The sequence below is a fragment of the Solanum pennellii genome, chromosome 1 (assembly GCF_001406875.1).
Source record: "Solanum pennellii chromosome 1, SPENNV200".
Taxonomy (NCBI): Eukaryota; Viridiplantae; Streptophyta; class Magnoliopsida; order Solanales; family Solanaceae; genus Solanum; species Solanum pennellii.
Genome location: NC_028637.1, coordinates 98353147 through 98372356, shown reverse-complemented (window position 1 = coordinate 98372356; position 19210 = coordinate 98353147). Strand labels below are relative to the sequence as shown.

General features: G+C 33.0%; 2 protein-coding genes across 2 annotated transcripts; one reads left to right on the top strand and one right to left on the bottom strand.

Annotated features, from left to right (window-relative positions):
* Nucleotides 1-5395: 5395 nt before the first annotated feature.
* LOC107012738 (DNA topoisomerase 3-alpha-like) lies at nt 5396-11666 on the bottom strand. The gene is made up of 3 exons (XM_015212657.2): nt 11178-11666; nt 10755-10955; nt 5396-5960 (listed from the first exon to the last, which is right to left on the bottom strand). The coding sequence occupies exons 1-3, from the start codon at nt 11613-11615 to the stop codon at nt 5682-5684; spliced, it is 918 nt and encodes a 305-aa protein (XP_015068143.1). The 5' UTR covers nt 11616-11666; the 3' UTR covers nt 5396-5681.
* Nucleotides 11667-15647: 3981 nt separating this feature from the next.
* Nucleotides 15648-17265, top strand: LOC107012747. The gene is made up of 3 exons (XM_015212670.2): nt 15648-15893; nt 16434-16512; nt 16922-17265. The coding sequence occupies exons 1-3, from the start codon at nt 15832-15834 to the stop codon at nt 17105-17107; spliced, it is 327 nt and encodes a 108-aa protein (XP_015068156.1). The 5' UTR covers nt 15648-15831; the 3' UTR covers nt 17108-17265.
* The last annotated feature ends 1945 nt before the right edge of the window (nt 17266-19210 follow it).

The window sequence follows — 19210 nt, the reverse complement described above, 5'->3', positions numbered from 1 at the left end:
CATTCCTATATCTGAAGACTTGACTCTAATCCTCAATTTAGGACTCAACCCCGACCTTGACTCAAGACTTGACCTAATACCCAACCCTAACCCAAACTTGGGAACCTACCCTTGTCCGGACTCTGACTCTAGCCTTATTCCCGACTTAACCTTGATAGATAATTGCACCTTGATCCGACCCTGACTCAAGACTTTAACCCCGACTCAACCCAACCTTGAGAATCTGTAGTATTTATGAAGACTTGTTGTGGATTTGGTTAAAAGGAAATAATAAAAGCTAAGTCAAATTGGGCAGGTTGAGTTATGACCCATCATTTAGCTTATCTTGACTCAGCCAATATCAGCCCAAGTAAGCTTTGGGCATGGTTGGACTTTCAAGGCGTGGACACCATGGGGATCTTCACGGGCCACAACAACAGAGCTACTCTCTGCCATTTTCATACTCTTCTAGGTAGCTTGATAATTCGTTATCATTTGGAAAGTAATAAAGTAAGTATGACAATATTGAGACAATAATAGAGAAAAATAGAGAAGGAGAACAGAAAGTTAATGTGGTTTGATCAATTAACTTACATTCAAAGGAAGAGACGAGAATCCACTATGTAAATGAAAAATCATATGGCAGAGGATTAAATATTTATGGGTGAAGCCGCCACAGCAAATTGCCAATATATAGTTTAGTTTTTGAATGATGTACATACAATTATCAGTTATCTCTTTTTTGCATTGTTATTTTTTAGCAGGAAGCAAAAACTATTGAGGAAGGAAGAGCATACTGTCCCGATAGCTCAATGTTGAATATTCAATCCAAAGGTAAGTGTTTTGTTTTCTTCATTTTATTTACAATGTTAATTCTGCATTTTTTTTTGCGTCCTAATTCATTATGTACGTATATAGGCGGAGGTGCTGTAAATACTAAAACTGCAAGTGATAATTTAGAGGAAGAGCGCAATACCTGGAATCCTTATGATGAGTCGACAAAGGAATCTTTATTGGTTCAACCAACACAACAGGAGACAAATGGGATCCAGCTTCCTCTTGTAAGTAATCGCATACACTCTACTTTCACGTACTTTCCGTTACCATTGAGAATTGTGGTGGGATGAATAGAATTTCAAAGTACTTGCTCCTTTGGCATCACATGGTCAAAATCTGGATATACCAGTACCAGAAACTGGGTGGTAACAAAAAAAAAAAACTTAATTTACACAACCTTATATTGTCTGTTGGATAGGTTCAACGTATTATTTTTCAAGTATTTGACAACACTTATATCATATATGCTACTATTATAAAATTAAGAATTTGGTTATGTGTAATAGTAAGTAAATTCTTTTACAACCATATTTTTCTTAATCTTATACAGTTTAGATTTATTAATTTTTTTTAAAAAAAAACATTCAAAGAAAAAATGTTTGCAGCTTACCAGACATTCAAAGAAACTCATCACATAATGTTTCTTTGAAGAATCGTCAGTTGGAAGCTAAAATATTACTACTACTAAGCTTATTATATAATGAGACAAAGAAGAAATTTTGATAATTCTTTTTTTATTTCTACCGTTAGGTTCATAAGAGGAACATTGACTATGCGATTAAGCCATTGGAGTTTGCAAAGGACTTGGGAGGAACAGCACAAAGGCTTGCAAATACAAGAGTTCGTGAGAGCACCTTGGATGCACGAGAAGGGAATGTGACTCGTAAAGAGAACAACAAGATTATGAGTATTGCAGATAATCGTGCTCAAAGAGAAAATAAAGGTATAAGTATCTCTGAGAGAAGTCAGAATTCCAGATCAGAAGAAATGGCCAAATTTTTGGGAACAAGCAATGATCATTCTAGTGGCCAAAATTTGCAGTTCCAAAACATGAACCAAGTGAGTCCTAATTATTTACTTATTAAGCCAAGAACAATAATTCATCCATCCAGGATTATTGGCCCATCAAGATTCAGTCCGAACTATGTTCAGAACATGCAGAGGGCATCAGTGTCTGCGCCACGTAATTTCTCTTCAATGAATTTACTAAAGGGGAATGAAAAAATCTCAACATTGACCGGTGAAGAATTACTAAATGACCAAGGCTTGCTTAGTACTGATCAGGGCTTATCGCCAGAAGAACAAAGGCTGCTGCAATCACCCAACAGCCAAGTTGGTAACTATCAGAGCATGCAGAGAAAGCCAGACTTTTCTTATCAGAGATTGCTAACAGAGGGTGAAGACATCTCCACCCTGACTTATGACCTATATGGAACACAGCCCCCTAGTACTCAGCTCAGTTTGTCATTAGGAGGACAAAGGGTGCAGCAATTGCCCACCAGCCAAGTAGGAAATGATCAGCCTGGGAAATTATCAGTAGGACAAAAAGTGCAGCAATTGCCCATCAGCAATTATCAGTTTGGGGATTCATCAGCCGGACAAAGGGTGAAGAAATTGCCCGTCAGCCAAGTAGGAAATGATCAGCCTGGGAACTCATCAGTAGGACAAAAAGTGCAGCAATTGCCCATCAGCAATTATCAGTTTGGGGATTCATCAGCCGGACAAAGGGTGAAGAAATTGCCCGTCAGCCAAGTAGGAAATGATCTGTTTGGGAACTCATCAGCTGGGAATATGGTGCAGCAGAGGCCCATCAGAGAAGAAGGAAATGATCAAACTAAGTTATCAGCAGGACAAATGGTGCAGCAATTGCAGATCAACTCACAAAACCATCAGAATCAAGTGTTGCCGCAACCGGAAGAAATATCCTTCAGGGAACTGCTGGCAAAAGATGACATATCCTACATGGATTTGCTCACTAGAGAAGATTTACAAATATCATGGATTTGAATTGCTTGATTTGTACTCTTCCAGACATGTCTTTTGATGCTTTTTTTCTTCTTGAATTAGTAGCTATATTTAGTTTTTGATGGTGCAGTTGGACCATTTATCAAAGACAAATTCGACAGACAATTAGCATATGAGTGAAAATTGAACTAGTTGGAAATTGTGATATCAAAAGTTTACCAGCACATTGAATGTTATTCTGAACTTTTGTATCTTGTCTTCTCTTTCAAATTATGTTCAGTCAATTCATCCAATTGATATGCTTCTGTTTCCCCTGAATTGAGGCATTTTGGACGGCAATTGAAAGTCCACTTCATACTTGCCCATGGTATTTCTGTTGATAATCAACAGCTAACATTCTTCCAGGATATAGCCCTTTAGATACAAAGCTAGGGTTCCTGTGATAGCTTTTCAGAAGCAAGCAAGACGGTGAAGGGCATTTTTAATTGAAAGGCAATTACTCCCAAGATATGCTAATATGGCTTGCTTCATATTATATGCTATTTGAATACAGTAAGGTAGCACCATAACCAGGCTGAGATGTTGGAGCACAAGAGGAGACGTAGGATAGGGTGTCTAACGGGAGGGTTGTATTACATTGAAAAATACAAATTGGTTTAGGTCATCAAAAATTCAAATTTACTTTGTTAAATTTAGGTTTAGCAAACATAAAAATTATATTTGTATTATTTTTTAGTTATAGTTTGTATAATGCGTTCCATAACAAAATTATTATGGCGCACCGGATTTGTATAAATCGTTGGCAACCTCTTATTTGTATAAATCGCCAGCAATTCCTCTCGATTCAATTTTATGTGTTTGTATATCTACATAAAATTTGAATTTGAATCGAAATAAAATATTTGTATGTCAAATCTCTCTCGCTTTGTACAATACAAATCATACATGGTAATTTGCATGATCTGTATTTGTATAAAGATAGAGAAAGAGGCGAATGACAATTGTTTGTTATAACATTTAATTTGAATATAGTTTGTTATTACAATTTAAAATCAAGTTGGGTTATGACACATTTAATCTCAATACTTTAAGTATATTATTATTTGTCTGTTATAACTATAATTTGAATCTCATCTCAAGGAAAAATAAAAAAATACAAATAGATAAATCAAAGAGTAAATTGGGTTTGTAAGAGTGAAGGCATGAATGCGCTCACAATTCAAATTATTTCGAGTTTAGTCGGGCTTTAGATCTATATGCAACACATTCTCTGCAAAATTTTGGTGGAAATATAGAACCCAAGATTCTTTATTGAAAGCATTCTTGGATGCCAAATATTGCAAAAAATTTCATCTTGTTGCTAAGAAGTGCGCTTCTGGGCAATCTCACCCTTGGAAGAGGCTCATGGATAGCAAAGAAAAGGTGGAACCTCTTATTCTATGGTGAATTGATGTATCGTTTTGGTGGGATAACTGGACTAATCTTGCTAAACTAGTGCCCCAAGAAGACCTTGTTGAAAGATTTCTACAGAAACAACAACTGGAATATTGTGAAGCTTAGAAGAATTTTGCCACAAAATGTGATCAACTCTATTGTCACTACTGAATTCAATAATACTGAACTTGACCTTCCTATTTGGACTACTGATTCTAACGAAGAAAGGGGAAAAAATGTCCAGCAGGGAGGCGTTATTAGAGACTGCAGTAGGAAATATGATTATTGCCTTTGCTGAATTTTATGGTTATTGCTCCAATAATGTTGCAGAAGCTAGGGCATTATGGAAAGGCGTTAACATATGCAAGGCTGCTGGCATGTTTAAGGTGATAGTGGAGTCGGACTCAATGTTGATTATCGATTTACTCAATGAAAAACTAAAAAAACACATTGGCAAATCAGCCAGACTATATACAAGATTTTGGGAGATTTAGTTTTGCTGACCATCTGGCTAACTTGGGTGAGGACTCAAAATGTTCTTCTATCTTCACTGAAGCCACTTCCTTACCTTCTAAATTTCAGATTTCGAACCAAGAAAAACAAGTTCATCAGTGATGATTACTGACAAAATTGATCCTTGTTTGATGAGCTCTTATAGACGTAAAATATCCTTTTGTTGTGACGTTTCTTACAGTAGAAGGATCATTCAATCTCAAATTGGTATTATTAACCATATGGGCAACAAAATGGTTATATCCAACCTACACTTTGTTTATGAGGCTAAGGTTTATGTCTTCCTCCGTCTAATTATGATTTTTGGTATATATACAGGTCGGAGTCATGCCTAAACTCCTTCATCTTTATGATGGATTTCTTGAAAGAAAAAACTACAAAATTCTGAGCGAGTTACCTATATTTGGGCTCTTTTTGACATTCTTAGAAAGATCGCTGGATGCCAGAATCAGCCTGTGCAAATCCTGATTGAGCAACCAACTGTATATAATCCTTAGGGAGCTTTACAAAATATATCAAAGTTAACATGCTTGACATGCAAAAAAACAAAAAGTGAGTCCTCAGGAGTCGGGATGCTTTCTTTCCTTTGTTACCGCTTATTTTAAAGGAAAAAAAATTAATTGCAAAGTTAAACATACTCAAGCCCCAAAGGTCGAAAATTGGAAGATTTAGAGGAAATGGGATTTCCAAACCATCACTAAACAGCAAAACAATGAAGAAAGCTGTTACATAGTGTCATATCTAACATGGAGTTCAACATTCAAAACATCAGCAAAATCCAAGATTACATATACTCATTAACTGCAACTTGAGGCTGATTCAGTACCAAAGAAGAACAAAACATCTTTTCCTAGAAAGTTGGGGTGGGTAATATTTACATCAAAATTATAGCAGTGCTTCAGATGTCATCAAAACCAAGAGGGAATCCACTTCGCACAATCACTGCTCTGGAATCAGTTGGATGAACATTCCTTGGCCCAGCAACCAGGCTTGCCACACTTGAAACAAGTTCTTGAATTGGAATACTGTACTCCTCCATCAGCAGCAGAGCGTTGAGAAGACGACTGTGGACAATCTTTAACCCAGTGCCCAGCATTGCCACATTTGAAACTAGAAACGACTGTATTGTTGATTTTGTTGGTCGACTGAAGCGACTGAGAGCTGTTAGATGAATTTGAGAAGCTAGCATTGGTCGTGTTGTCATTACACCATTTGAAGAATCCACAACCTCCCTAAGAACAGTAACAACATATTAGCAGATATAAACATAATGAATACATCGTATTTGGGCTACCTTCCTTTGATACCACAGAAAACAAAAGAAAGAAAAAAAAAAGGAAAAGAAAAATAAAAACAGTAACCTCCGCAGACATTTTTTTCTATGAATCTGCAGCAAATATACTTGCTGGTAAAGACTGGGAATTGAAATTGAATACTTAGATTGTTGTATGCACATGTGCTAGAGCACAATGCACAACATCTTTGGAGACTTCACTTTTCAGTTATTGAAATCACTGCCGAAGTTGGTCATGATCCATGATGTATACACAACATGTTTGTTAGGGTGTCCCACATTAGCTGAGGAAGTGGATTGTGCTCTCCTTTAGATAGCTTTGATCAATCCTTCAAGAACTAGCTTTCTAGATTAAGTTAAGCTAAGGTTTATTCTCTTGATATAGTATAAGAGTCAAACCCATCCCTATTGTTGTGTTTACTAATGGTTTGTAATGACCCTTCTTGTCATTTTTAGTGTTTTATCTTCTGTGCATCATTTAGAGCGTTCCTATAGCGATCCCTAGTCATTTATGACTTGCATGGACTGTCAGATCGATCACCTGGTAGTTCCTTTGGTTATTGTGTGAGCTTTAGTATTTTTTGGAGCTTATGAACCTTGAACGATCATTTTCGATCAAAAGTTCAAGAAAATGACATCAGAATCCAATTCTGACGATTCCATCAGTTCCGGAAGGGTCATTTTAGGCTAGTAGCATTGTTAACATGACTCCCGAAGTTTTCAGTGTGAGTTGGTGTGATTAGGCGTTTTAACTTTAAGTTAAAGGCTAAGTTTGACTTTAGTCAACATTCTAACTAAACGCGCTCGGATGAGAATTCTGTCAGCGCAGCTAGCTTCGGAATGTCGAGTTTGGTCTAGTTTGTTCCTTCTTTCGTGTTCTGAGGTTTTTGATATTTTTCCGTGCCCTGTTGTGGTTTTTGACTTACAATGGCTAATGGAAGTGGGACCCATATTTTATCGAGATGACCTCTGATGGAAATTTCGACTGCGCCATTGAGTCTGGAATGTCGACTTTGGTAGGGTAGCATATCTGTTTTATTTTTATCAGGTTCCGAAAGATTCCGAGCACCCGTCGGAGACTTTGAAGAAATTAGACAAAGCTGAAATCTGGTGCAGCCCTTTAACGACCAGAATTTAGGGTTTTAACGACCAGATTTTTGGGTTTATTAGCGACAAGCTTCGTCCTTATAAAAATGTTTTACTTTATAATTACACTATATTGAGCTATAGAACTCCAAATTGGCGATTCAAAAGGCTAAGTTGTGAGGTTTTTCGAGGGCAAAGCATTGGTGGGCTTGGGATCTGATTTGGGAACCCGATTTGAGGTAAATATTGTGTTTTAACTGATGTCATAGCTCATTTTCGAGCTCAACTTTTGGGAAACTTTTAGAAGGAGATTTCTTAGTCATTTTAGGTCCGAATCTAGTGATTCAAGAGCCTATATTGTGGGGTTTTTCGTGAGGATCGTCGTGGTATGATTGGTTTTGGCAGTTGGACCTTCATTTTTGGTAAGTTCTTGTAAATAACTGCTGCCATTGTTGCTGATTTTTAGCATAGAACTTGGGTTTTTGGTTGCATGTTCATGTTGGGACTGTCTTGAGTCCCGTATTGTGTTCCATTTTGGAACACAAGTTCCGAGAGTTGTTTAGGACCTTTATTTGGGGTTAATTCTGGATTTCTCAACGCGAATCCCACTTTTTCGTTTTGACCGCGATATTGACCCGTCTCCGTTTCTTGCGATTTTAGTGTTGAAATGACCGTAATAACGCTGTGACTCTATTTTTGATAGTGTATCAACGTTTCGAGGCCTTTCAGGAACGAAAAGCTCCGGGAAAGTGATTTTTAGAGCGCGCGTGATCTGCGTTCAGGTAGGCTACGGTTTCCCTTCTTAGATTGAACTCGAACATGTGAATGCATGTTGATTAGTTGATTGGGTTGGGTAGTTATTGGATCATGCATAGGTGTTAAAAATCATACTTTTGGCCTTTTTATGAGAATTATCGGGTGACAGTGAGCATGTTTATTGTTATTAATTGACCTTATGGATTACTTATATGTTTGAATACTGGTTATCAGAAGTATGTTGGGCCTTAGTTTAGGTTTGACTAGGATTTTCCTTAGAAATGCATGATTCAAAGTCGGTAGGACTTAGTTAAGCCCCGACGTCGCTCGGCCGACTTAAATCCTTGTAGACTGGTGTAGCAGACTTGAGTCTGATAATTTGGTATTTAGCCAGACGATGAGCTCGCTCCAGCGATAGTTATCTTTATTTCTTCGATGTTACGGCTTCTCGAGTTACGTCAGTGACAATGAATTTCGCTCCGCGATTCAAAGTTGAGTTTCGATTCGCCTTCAAGGACTTACATTGATTAGCTAAGTTTGGATGGTGTTCCACGGGTATTTATGATTATGGATAGATAAAGACTCTTTCAGCAACTATATCAACATCTTTGTCGGGTATCCGGATTTAAGGTCCGGCCTCAACCATCCACATACTTATGTAGAGCATCCGGTTAGAGGTCTGGCCTCAAGTATGTAGAGCATCGGGTTAGAGGTCCGGCCTCAATTACTTATATTTTGCAATTGGCTACTTATGTAATTCTGGTGAGCGTCCGGTTCAAGGCCCGACCTCCGTACTGTCAGATTCTACTATTTGGTTTGGTGTTCTTTGGCTTTGAGTTCTATTCTCCTTAAGTTATAGTTATTTTGTGTACTCGTCGGGCTTATAGGGGTCCGTTCGGGTTTTTATTTAAACTTGCGCACGAGTGTACCTTTTGGGCTTATGGGGGGTCCAGTTAGGTGTAGTTAGCTTATTTATATTAATTTAGTTAGATCTTTATACACTCGTGTGCATTCGTGTGTTACTTAGCCTTCCGTTCTTGACCTCTAGTTATTTGATTCCGTCTTTTCATATTGCTTTACTTTTCTAGTTCAGTCGGCCTATGATGCCTACTGGGTACCTGTTATTTGGTACTCATGCTACGCTCTGCAGCTATTTTCGTGATGCAGTTCTGAGCACCAATAGCCAGCGTTGATTGAGTTTGGAGCATTTTTGGTCTGGAGACAGGGGTGAGCACACGACGTTTTGTACTATTTCAGTCTCCATCTGTTTATATAAAGACTTGTCTTTTACTTTTCGAGACAGTCTAGTTTCGGTGGTCCACTGTTGGGACTTGTACTCGTTTTGTTGGTAGCTCTGTATTAGTGACTTCCAGGTTCTGGGAGGGATCCTTAATTGTATTTATGTTTTGGTTTGCTTATGTTGTTATAATAATTTTGCTTAGTCTTGTTTAGTTTCTACCCACACACCCATTTCATGTTGTTTTGGGTTACGGTTTGGCTTACCTACTGGTGGGTTATAGTAGGTGCCTTCATGGCTCAAGAAATTGGGTCGTACATGTTTGGCCTCCTCTTATGTTATCCTCACTCAAGTTTAACAATTTCTGAAGTGCATGAAGTGTTAAAAGTGACTCACGTTGGTTAAGACATAAGTTACTATCTCTTTGTAGGTCAATTTTCTTAACTGTGATTAAGAAGAACCTCAATGGTTCAATCAGTCATACTCATATTGAGTTCTCATTGAACTCTAGATGAGATCAGTGTTGTGAAGGCGCACTTAGCCCTGAAGCGATGCTCAAAATGTGTTGAGCACTTTACTTCACTTAATGTATGCTTCAGTGTTGCCAACTTGCCATCAAGGTTCTAAGGCATGCTTTTCCTTGCTAGTGAGCCTCTTCTGAAGATAGGACACTAAACATTGATATTTCACCTTATCGTTTTAAAAAAAAACAATTTATTTGTCATTCATGCATAGAATTATTAGAGTTGGACTAAAAATATATATTTGTATTTTTTTTCTCCCTTTGCGATTAAAGTTCCGACAAACCTTAGAGTTTTCTTAAACTTGAAAACACTTGATAAGATCAAGCTATTCTGCAGTACCATCAATCCTCAGTTTCTTGATATAACCTCTATTCAAAGGCAAAAGCAAAAGACTATGTGCAGTCACAAGTTCAGGTGTGATTCTGTAAATAACCAAGAAATTTACGAGGGCTGGTGGAAAGAACGCAACACGTGATATGTGTTTAGACGCACATCATGAGGCTTTGAGCCCTACTGCAGACAAAAGCATGATAATTAAATGGAAAACCAAAGTCAAGTTTTCACCTGAGATACCTAGTTCTCAATCCTCGCACCCTAATCTACTATTGAAGATTTGTGTTGTTGGACATTACTCTATTCATTACCACCTGAATACAATTAGTTTACAATATATGTCCAATTTCCATCTGGGTGGTACAAATTTGTTTACAATATTTATCCAATACAACCTGAGTACAAAACTGTTCACCTAACCTGCCAAAACCTTGCAAGTGACCACTTGAGCCTTCTTCATTTTGCACTAAACAACTTTTTTCTTTTCCTTCAAACCAATCATCCCTCAAAAGACTTGATCAGTTTATTCACCCCAACTGATTCTAGACAGCAATGAGCTCCTAGAACTACTTTCTGAATTTTGATTTTTTGTCATTATCAAGACATTATATAAAGCAGGAAATTAAGGGTAACATATCAACTGGTCTGGATGATAAAAAGGCTTTGTGCAATCAAAAGAGTCTATGTTACACAGGTACATGTCTATGCATTGTGAAGCATTTCAAGTAATTAGACATTTAATCTCATTGAGATATGTAGAGACCTGGTAAAACAGAAAAGGGAGGTGATACTAAACCTGATACAATGGGCATCGGTAGAATTGCTGACCAATATTTTTTCCTGTTTTGGCTGTTAGAACTAGGCATGTCCCAGAACCACATGGACATGAAAGTTCCGGGAAGGTGGAACTGACAGAGTAACTCGGGCCTCGGGTGGTCAGAGAATCAGTAACCGGAGGTTGGTCACACCACTGAAAGAATCCACAACCACCATTCTCCTGAGAAAGTATTCAGATCTGGATTAGAATAGAAATTTAAACAGTGCTTGAAGTCCGGATACTCAAATTCTGGCACTAACAATAGCATACCAAAAACTAATAGGTTAAAACCAGAACCTACGTTGATTGATAGACACTATTTCCCTTTATCACCTAGAAAATAAGTACAGATACAAATCTAGTAGCAAGCAAGTGTTGTACATTATGTTGAAGTGGTAGTACCTGTCTCATAGGGCATCTGTAGAACTTACGGCCGCGATTCTTCTCTGTATTGGCAGTGAGTACAAGGCAACTACCCATTCCACACGCACATATCTTCTCAGGAAAGCTCACGGAATCATCAGTCGGTGGATTAGTATCGCAATCGCGAGCCCAGTGTCCTGATTTCCCGCGCTTAAAGCACGAACCACCAGCATTTGTCGATACTTTTTGTTGGAATAAAACACTTGTATTCCCTTTCAGAACCGCTAGATAAGCTCCTTCTTCCACACTGGCATTATTATTGACATTGACTTTGAACTTTGGCGTGGTAACCGCGGTGGTGGTAGTGGTAGTGGTTACGGTGGCAGAGATTCGGCGACGCTTGGCGGCGGTGGAAAGGGCTTCTGCTTCTGCTGCGGCGACCTGAGATAGGAATTCTTCATCTTCAAAATCCGCCATTTTTTCTCTCTTCGAAAATTTTGAACCTTTGGGTCTCAACTTCAAAGTTGCTTCCACAATTTCCCGCCAAAATTTTCGTTTTTTTTAAATTTATTTTTCTTGGAAAACGCAGTTTTGATTATGAACTTCAGTTCACTTATTATTGAATATTGCACATTTAACCTTTAATTCGTCTCAGACTTAACAAATTTGGTCCCCTATCCATTATATGCTTTAGAAATATCAAATTAAATAAATCACATACTCCCTGTTTATTTTATAAATAAATCAAACTGAAAAAACGTTAGTGAGTTTCTGATGGATCTATAAAAAAAATTACTGGTTATTAGTTCGGTTTTGGTTCTTAGTATTGGTTTATTGGGTAAATCAAGAATCCAATAAGATGGCAATAATTTATTATTTTACCCTTCATAAATATCAAATATTAATAAGTAAATATATAACTAGACCCCTATAACTATATCAAATTATTAGTACTCTACCGACTTTACACTAGGCCGCTTTGCTGTTACTCAAAATCTAAATACTAAATAAGGGTTCACAATTATAGCTATTTGATTTTAGTTTTAGTTTGTAATTGTAGGTGTAGCTTTTGCAAGTTTATAAAGGTCACATAAGAAATTTCATAACATGTGTTAGCGGTGACATGTAAATTTTAATTATAGTCTTTTTATTATTTTTTCTCTTGATCGATGCAATTTTTCATTATCTTTTGTGTTTCACTATATCGAAGCATTCAGAGAAGTGAGAAGTCATATAAAATTTTATAGACATTTTCTTATTGGGTGAATCGAAAACTAAATCGATAACGATCAAAAATCAATAAATCAAAAATCGATAAAAATATTTTATTGCTTTGTTATTGAATTAGCATATAGAGAAAAAAACTGAAAACCAGTAATACATAAAACAATGCACACCCTTACTTTACACAAAGGAAAAAAAGGCTCAAGGAAAATAAAAATTTATATTCAAAGTCGAGTGAGCGACAACAACGAAGCAAAGGCTCGCGAAACTTAGAATGAAACATTTTTTATTTGTATCTAACAAATTCATATAAAGAGAACCAAACATCCCTTCATCCTCAATTCGCAACATAATTCAAAGGTCATGTAATCAAACTCCATTCACCAAAAAAAAAAAAAACTCAAAGAAACTAATATGGATATAGATTTAAACTATATATCTTTAATCATATTAGTAAGTAATTAACTTACTACAACTATACATAAACCCTAAATTAAACTTAATCATTAAGATCAAAAACTTTAAATGTTACTAAAAGCAAACTCAAAATATGTTGAGTGGAACTAAAGTTGGCAACCAGAATTTTCTTAGCATATATGATATAATACAACATGTTTAAAATGCATATTTTTCAAATATATCAATGTTATTTCCAAAAAAGGAAACTCAAACATAGCCCATCAACAATTTGATGGTTTTTGTGTGGCAAATTAAAGATTGGTTTGTAAGAGTATTTGACATCACAAATGAGTTTCACATATTACTTTTAGACACACGTGCTTAAATTAAAAGTGTACCATGTGATATGCCAACACATGTTTTGCGAGCCTAATAACATCAACAATGTAGTCGTTTAAAAAAATGTGTTTTATTTTATTTTAGCTTTTCAAATCAATTGTTAAATCATATAACAATATTATGTTTCTATATAGTTTTTGTGTCATCAGATTTATCGTCACCATAATTTATAATTATCAATTTTCACGTTAGGGTGTTAGTTATATATGATAGTGATATATCTTGTGAATGGCCTTAATGGGCAACAATCATTTTGAATTAGCTTAAATTTGAATCGATTAGTGTTAATCATATCAAATATTCCAATTAGTTTCAAAGCGTATGTAACATATATACCCTTCATTATTCATTAGCATTTTTTTTTACTGCCAATAATGATCTGATATTGATGGTGAGATGTTTATTTATATTCATATAGGCGTATTCAAGATTTTGAAATGATAGGTACACTATTACGAAAAGGTGAATCTAAGATATAAATTTGATCGGTTTAACATTTAGGTTCTTATCATTGAAAATCATTAACATTTTAAAAGTATAGGTCTAAAATAATTTTTTCTCTATCAAACCCCTTAGAGAGGCGTTACCCAATTTTAGAAAGGAAAATAAAACAAGATAAATAAAGAATTCAAGTGTGCGTTCACACATCTATATTTAAATACTTATTTAAAAAATAACACTATTATATATATTTTCAAGAGGGTAGCATAAATTAACGTGAACCTGATCGACCCCTCTTGAATACGCTGTTTTTATATAAAGTCAATTTTTCTTCTAAATCGATGAAATATCTTCAAGGATGATATAATTGACACGCCTCTTATTATTTCACGACAGCAAGATACCTAAAGGAAGTTAGTTACTAAGTAAAGTGCTTAAGATAAAACATTTAATTAGGTACATTTAATTTGTCCACATCAAAGTGAAAGTGAAAGAATTCAATTCGTTTTTCTCTTTGTAAAATGAAAGCCCAAACAAACCCATAAATTCTTGGTGTACCAAACAACTAGCTTTCCATAATAGGAAACTATTTAAAGACTAGTTGAACCTCATGACAACTCAAATTTGTCCAAGAAACATTACTAGGGTGTTAGCGGAGGCAGAGCTAGGTAGGGCCGAGGGTTTTATACAAATATTCTTTAACAAAAAAAAAATGAGTACTATTATTTATATCATTAAATTATTTTATATATTTATTCCTATGTATATATTTTGAGCTTCTTAATAAAAATCGTAACTCTGTTACTGAATGTTTGGAGAATGGTGAAATGATATATAGATGTGATGAAATAATGTCTAATCCTTTTCAAGTAAAATCATATTATTCTTTATTTATCATTAATGCAATTCATAACTTTTTGTTAAATGTGGCTTTATGTCTGTTTTTGGCAAGTAATTATGTGCCCTAATTAGTTAATTAATATATAAGATGTGAAGAATGGTTGCATCAAAAGAATAAAATCAACTAAAAAAAGAACAACTTCCCATTTCTGTTAAAGGGAATCATTTGTCTCAAGTTGATGAGAAATTATAAAGTTTGTTTTTATAATTATTGATCTTTATTAAGCTTAGAGGTTATGGAGTTTGTGCAAGTAGTTAAATGTTATACTAATAATGACAAAACTCAAAAGGTGATCATTTTGTAGGATGTTTGAGGGGATTGGTATCTTTTTTCTAAGGATATAAAGTTTGCTAATCAATAATAATTTATAATAGAGATATATTTTTAAACTATAATTAGAGATTGGTCCACAATTTAAATGAGTTTGGTTTTAAAGGGTTTTAGTATTGAATATTTAAAATTATGAAAACGGGTAATTTGAGATTATGACGATTTGTAATTGAAATTTTGTTTGAATATGCAATTTAATTTTTATAAATATTTTTTTCTTCTCATAAGTATATATTAAAGCTTCAGAATTTGTGAAAACTATCAAAACTCCCTCAACTTTTATACAACTTTACCTAATAAGCAAATCATCGTTAGAAACAACCTAAGCTATCAAAATATCACATACTCCATGTTTATTTTATAAATAAATATTTGTGATTAGATGATATTACAATAACTTTCAAACACACAAAATTCTACAAAAGTTCACTAGTCAACAATAACAAAAAAATAAATACTTTTTAACATAATTCTTCCACATAATACAAATAATATAATCTTTTTAGATCGATCATAAATTTATTTATTTCTTCCAAATTTAAATAATAATTTTTGTTTATAAAATATGAATTTATCATGAGACAAGTTTTATATTTTTTAAAAATAAAAATAAAAATTTTACGTTTGAAAAGATTTAAAATTTTAAGAAGTTTGAGATTTGAAACTGAAGTTATAATGACATAATTTAATTTATTTAAACGTGAGAGTAAGTTAGGTAGGCAGGGTCATTAGGCATGTGGACAACATGTTTCATATGACATATATATATATTATTTATATGTAGTGATGTTTCTTGACTTTGTTAGTAGCAAATTTTTTATGGATTCTAAATCTAACAATATCCTTTTAATAAATAGTACTATTATTCTATACTAGGCTTTTACTATTTTGTTTTCTTGGTATAACTTATACAATTGCTTTAGAAAAATGTCTTCAATTTATAAGCAATTGAAAATTTAAGACTTAAAAAGTGAGAAATATTTATATTTATATATAGGCATGAAGAAGAAATCCAGACTTGTCCTTCAACTTTCTCCTCCATTGGCTCATGATCACTCTATGTAAGTCTCAAAATTCCATCTCATTAAAAATTGTTATATATCTCGTATCATCATATTTTATTTTATTTTTATAATTTCTGACTACCTTCTGCACATATCAATTATTTTATTCTACTATCTAGTAAAATATGTGAATTCTATTTTAAAAATTCAACTAATTCTTAATCGAATTAAATTCATAGTACTGACCAAACATATATATTAGTTCTTACATACAAGAAAATTATTTAATGGAGAATCTGATTAGTTCAGCTGATTGGCTACATGATCTTTCACCTTATCAGTGAAGGTTCCATTTCCCAACCGTAATTAGAGATGGATCTAAGATTTGTGTGTTCATCCTATAATTTCTTCGTTGAATTCATTATATTTTTAAAGTTATGATTTCATATTTCTTATTATTTGTTACATTTTTTTTTTTGATGTTGATTCTTACACACATAGTCCCCTTCTCATGCCATTTATGTGATAAAAAAAGTTTTTTTTTAAAAAAAATAATTATGATTTTGGTTTAGTATATCTGTATGACTATATATGCAGGACGTGCTCATCAACAATAAAGCATATCACAATTTTTCATCATGCACAAGTTGAGGTTTATGATACATCTGAACTTCAGGTGATTTTTTAATTTATTCATTATATTATTGTTAATTTTATTATTGCTATTTTAATTATTATTTTTAAATTTTAAAGAAAATTTTACGTTTTTAGACTACAGGTTCATAATGTTGATCAATTGAAAATAAATAACATGAAGTGTTTTTTTTTTTGTATCCAATAATGTCTAACAAAAATAAACGAAAAAATTAGTCTTAATTATGCAAATTTGACTTGCAAAAAGCAAAAAGGCATTTAACTTAATTAAAATGAAGAGAGCTTTAAATAATACTCTATTTTTCCAAAGTAAATATTTCTCACCTTAATTATCACTGTTTTTATTGGAAGATATTTTCTTTCTAATTAATTTTCCTTAGAACTAGTTTTTTTTTAATTTGTTATAATTAAGTTTGAGATTTGTTGTGTAGGCCTTAGCCATTCTATGGCTTGCAAGAGGAGGAATAAAATCATCAAATTTGGAAATTACATCATCTTTTCGATTTCATTTGCATAGGCCATATGGATTATCACTCAAAAAATCTCTACATATATTTATGCAGAAGAGAAGAAATAGGATCAAGCAACCTATTCAAGAAAATAAAAAAGAAACCTAGCCATCAAGAATTTATGAATTTATGATGATCATGTTGATTATTATATTGATCACCATTTTTGTTTTGTAATTGATTCGAATTTCAAATTTCACAATCAAGATTGCATCAATGAGGAATTGGAAGGGTTGGATTAATATTAATGTCATTTTTTCGTTCTATTTTATTTTTCATGGATTGACTTAACAAGAGTATATTTTAGTAAATTAATTTTTATTAATTATAATTTTGAAAAATTAAGTAGACTATAATTATATATAGGTATCTAATGATAAGGGTAATTTTGAAAATAATAATTATAATAGATCTCTTGATTTGCTAATAAGTAAAAGAAATTTTTATTATTAATTTAAGGATAAGTAAAATAAAAGAGATGAAATAGTTATTTCACGTTTGATATAAACAAAAATATCTAAAGTTGACACAATTTGTCGTTTCAACATCTCATCTTAAGGCGTGACCTATTTAACACCTCATCTTTATTAAAATTTAAAATTGTGTTATCAAACACTTTTTGTTAGTATGACACCTTGCATGATCACATAACTCTTCTTATTTGGGGTCGTCATTTAACTTATATCCACTTTGTATGCTTTTTACAAGTTTAGCCACTTTAGAAATAATTTGTACACAACTAAAGTTCAAATTTCACGTTTGATATGCATTTAAAATTGTTTTAAATCTCATCAATGTGTGTCTAAATTTATTTGTCAATCTTTTTGTTCTTTGATTTCAATGATTCAACAATCAAATCTATTTCAAATAAGACTAAAAAAAAAGTTTCATATATTATAAAGAACAAACTTCAATATTATTTTTCAAAGCAACAATAAATTTAACAAATCTACCATCATTTTTTCATGTGTGCATAAGTTTCCGACTTTTAGTTATTACATGGTTGAAGCACATATTAAAATTGATTAGAATTTTAATCACCTTCATCTAAAAAATAATTCATGTATAATCGTAATATTGAAATTGACTAAAATTTCAATCTTGTGCATATGAAAATTTTAATTTGTCAAATATAATATTTTATCCTTCAAATTTCAAACACTCAAATATACTCCAAATAATCACAAATTGAAAATATAACTTTCATGTATCACAAGGAACAAATCTCAAACATTATTTTGTCATTATTAATAACAAATATAAATAAACTCATTTAGCATCATCTTAATTTTTAAAAATTGGCCAAAAATTCAGACAAAGGTTACTCAATACTAAGTACTCATACAAAATAAAATATTAAGTGAGTATTAATTAAATGAGGCAACCCCCAAAAAAGAGTTACTCTATCCGTTTAAAAAAAAAAGACCCTATTTTCTTTTTAGTCTGTTTAAAAAGGAGCGATTCTTTTTTTTTTGGCAACACTTTAACTTAAACTTTTCACGCGACATGTTTAAGACAACACGATTAAAGAACATTTTGGTACATTTGACATAACTTTAATTTAGAACCACAAGATTAAAAAATTTTCTTTCTTTTTTGGGAAAAGGGTCTGATATACCCCTCAACTTTGTCATTTGGAGCTGATATACCCCTCGTTATAAAAGTGGCTCATATATGCCCTTACCGTTATACAAACGGCTCACATATACCCCTGCCGTTACAAAATGGCTCACATATACCCTTCATTTAACGGAAGTTAAAAAATTAGTTTTAAATTTATATTTATTACTTCTAATTTTTTTTAAAATTTTTTTTAGGGGTATATATGATTCTTCTATCAAAGTTCAAGGTATATTTTAATTTTTTTCATACATAAATTATTTTTTGACTTCTTTTATTATAATTATTTGAATTTCTTATTCTTATTTTATTTTTTACTTTCATTCCTTAATATAAAGAATAAAAAATTAAACTATTTTTTTTGTGTGTATTGTAATTTAATTTCGTATTCGAAGAAAAAATTTGATCATCTACAATAAGTTTTACAAGAATATTAGTGAAACATAAATAAATTTGCTTATCAAATAATAATTATAATTTAGTCATTGAAACAAAAAAAAGTAAAAAAAAATATGTTTGACGAGGATTAAATTTACTCATATGGAATTATATTTTTTAGCAAAAAATAATAAAAATTTAGATTAAAATTAT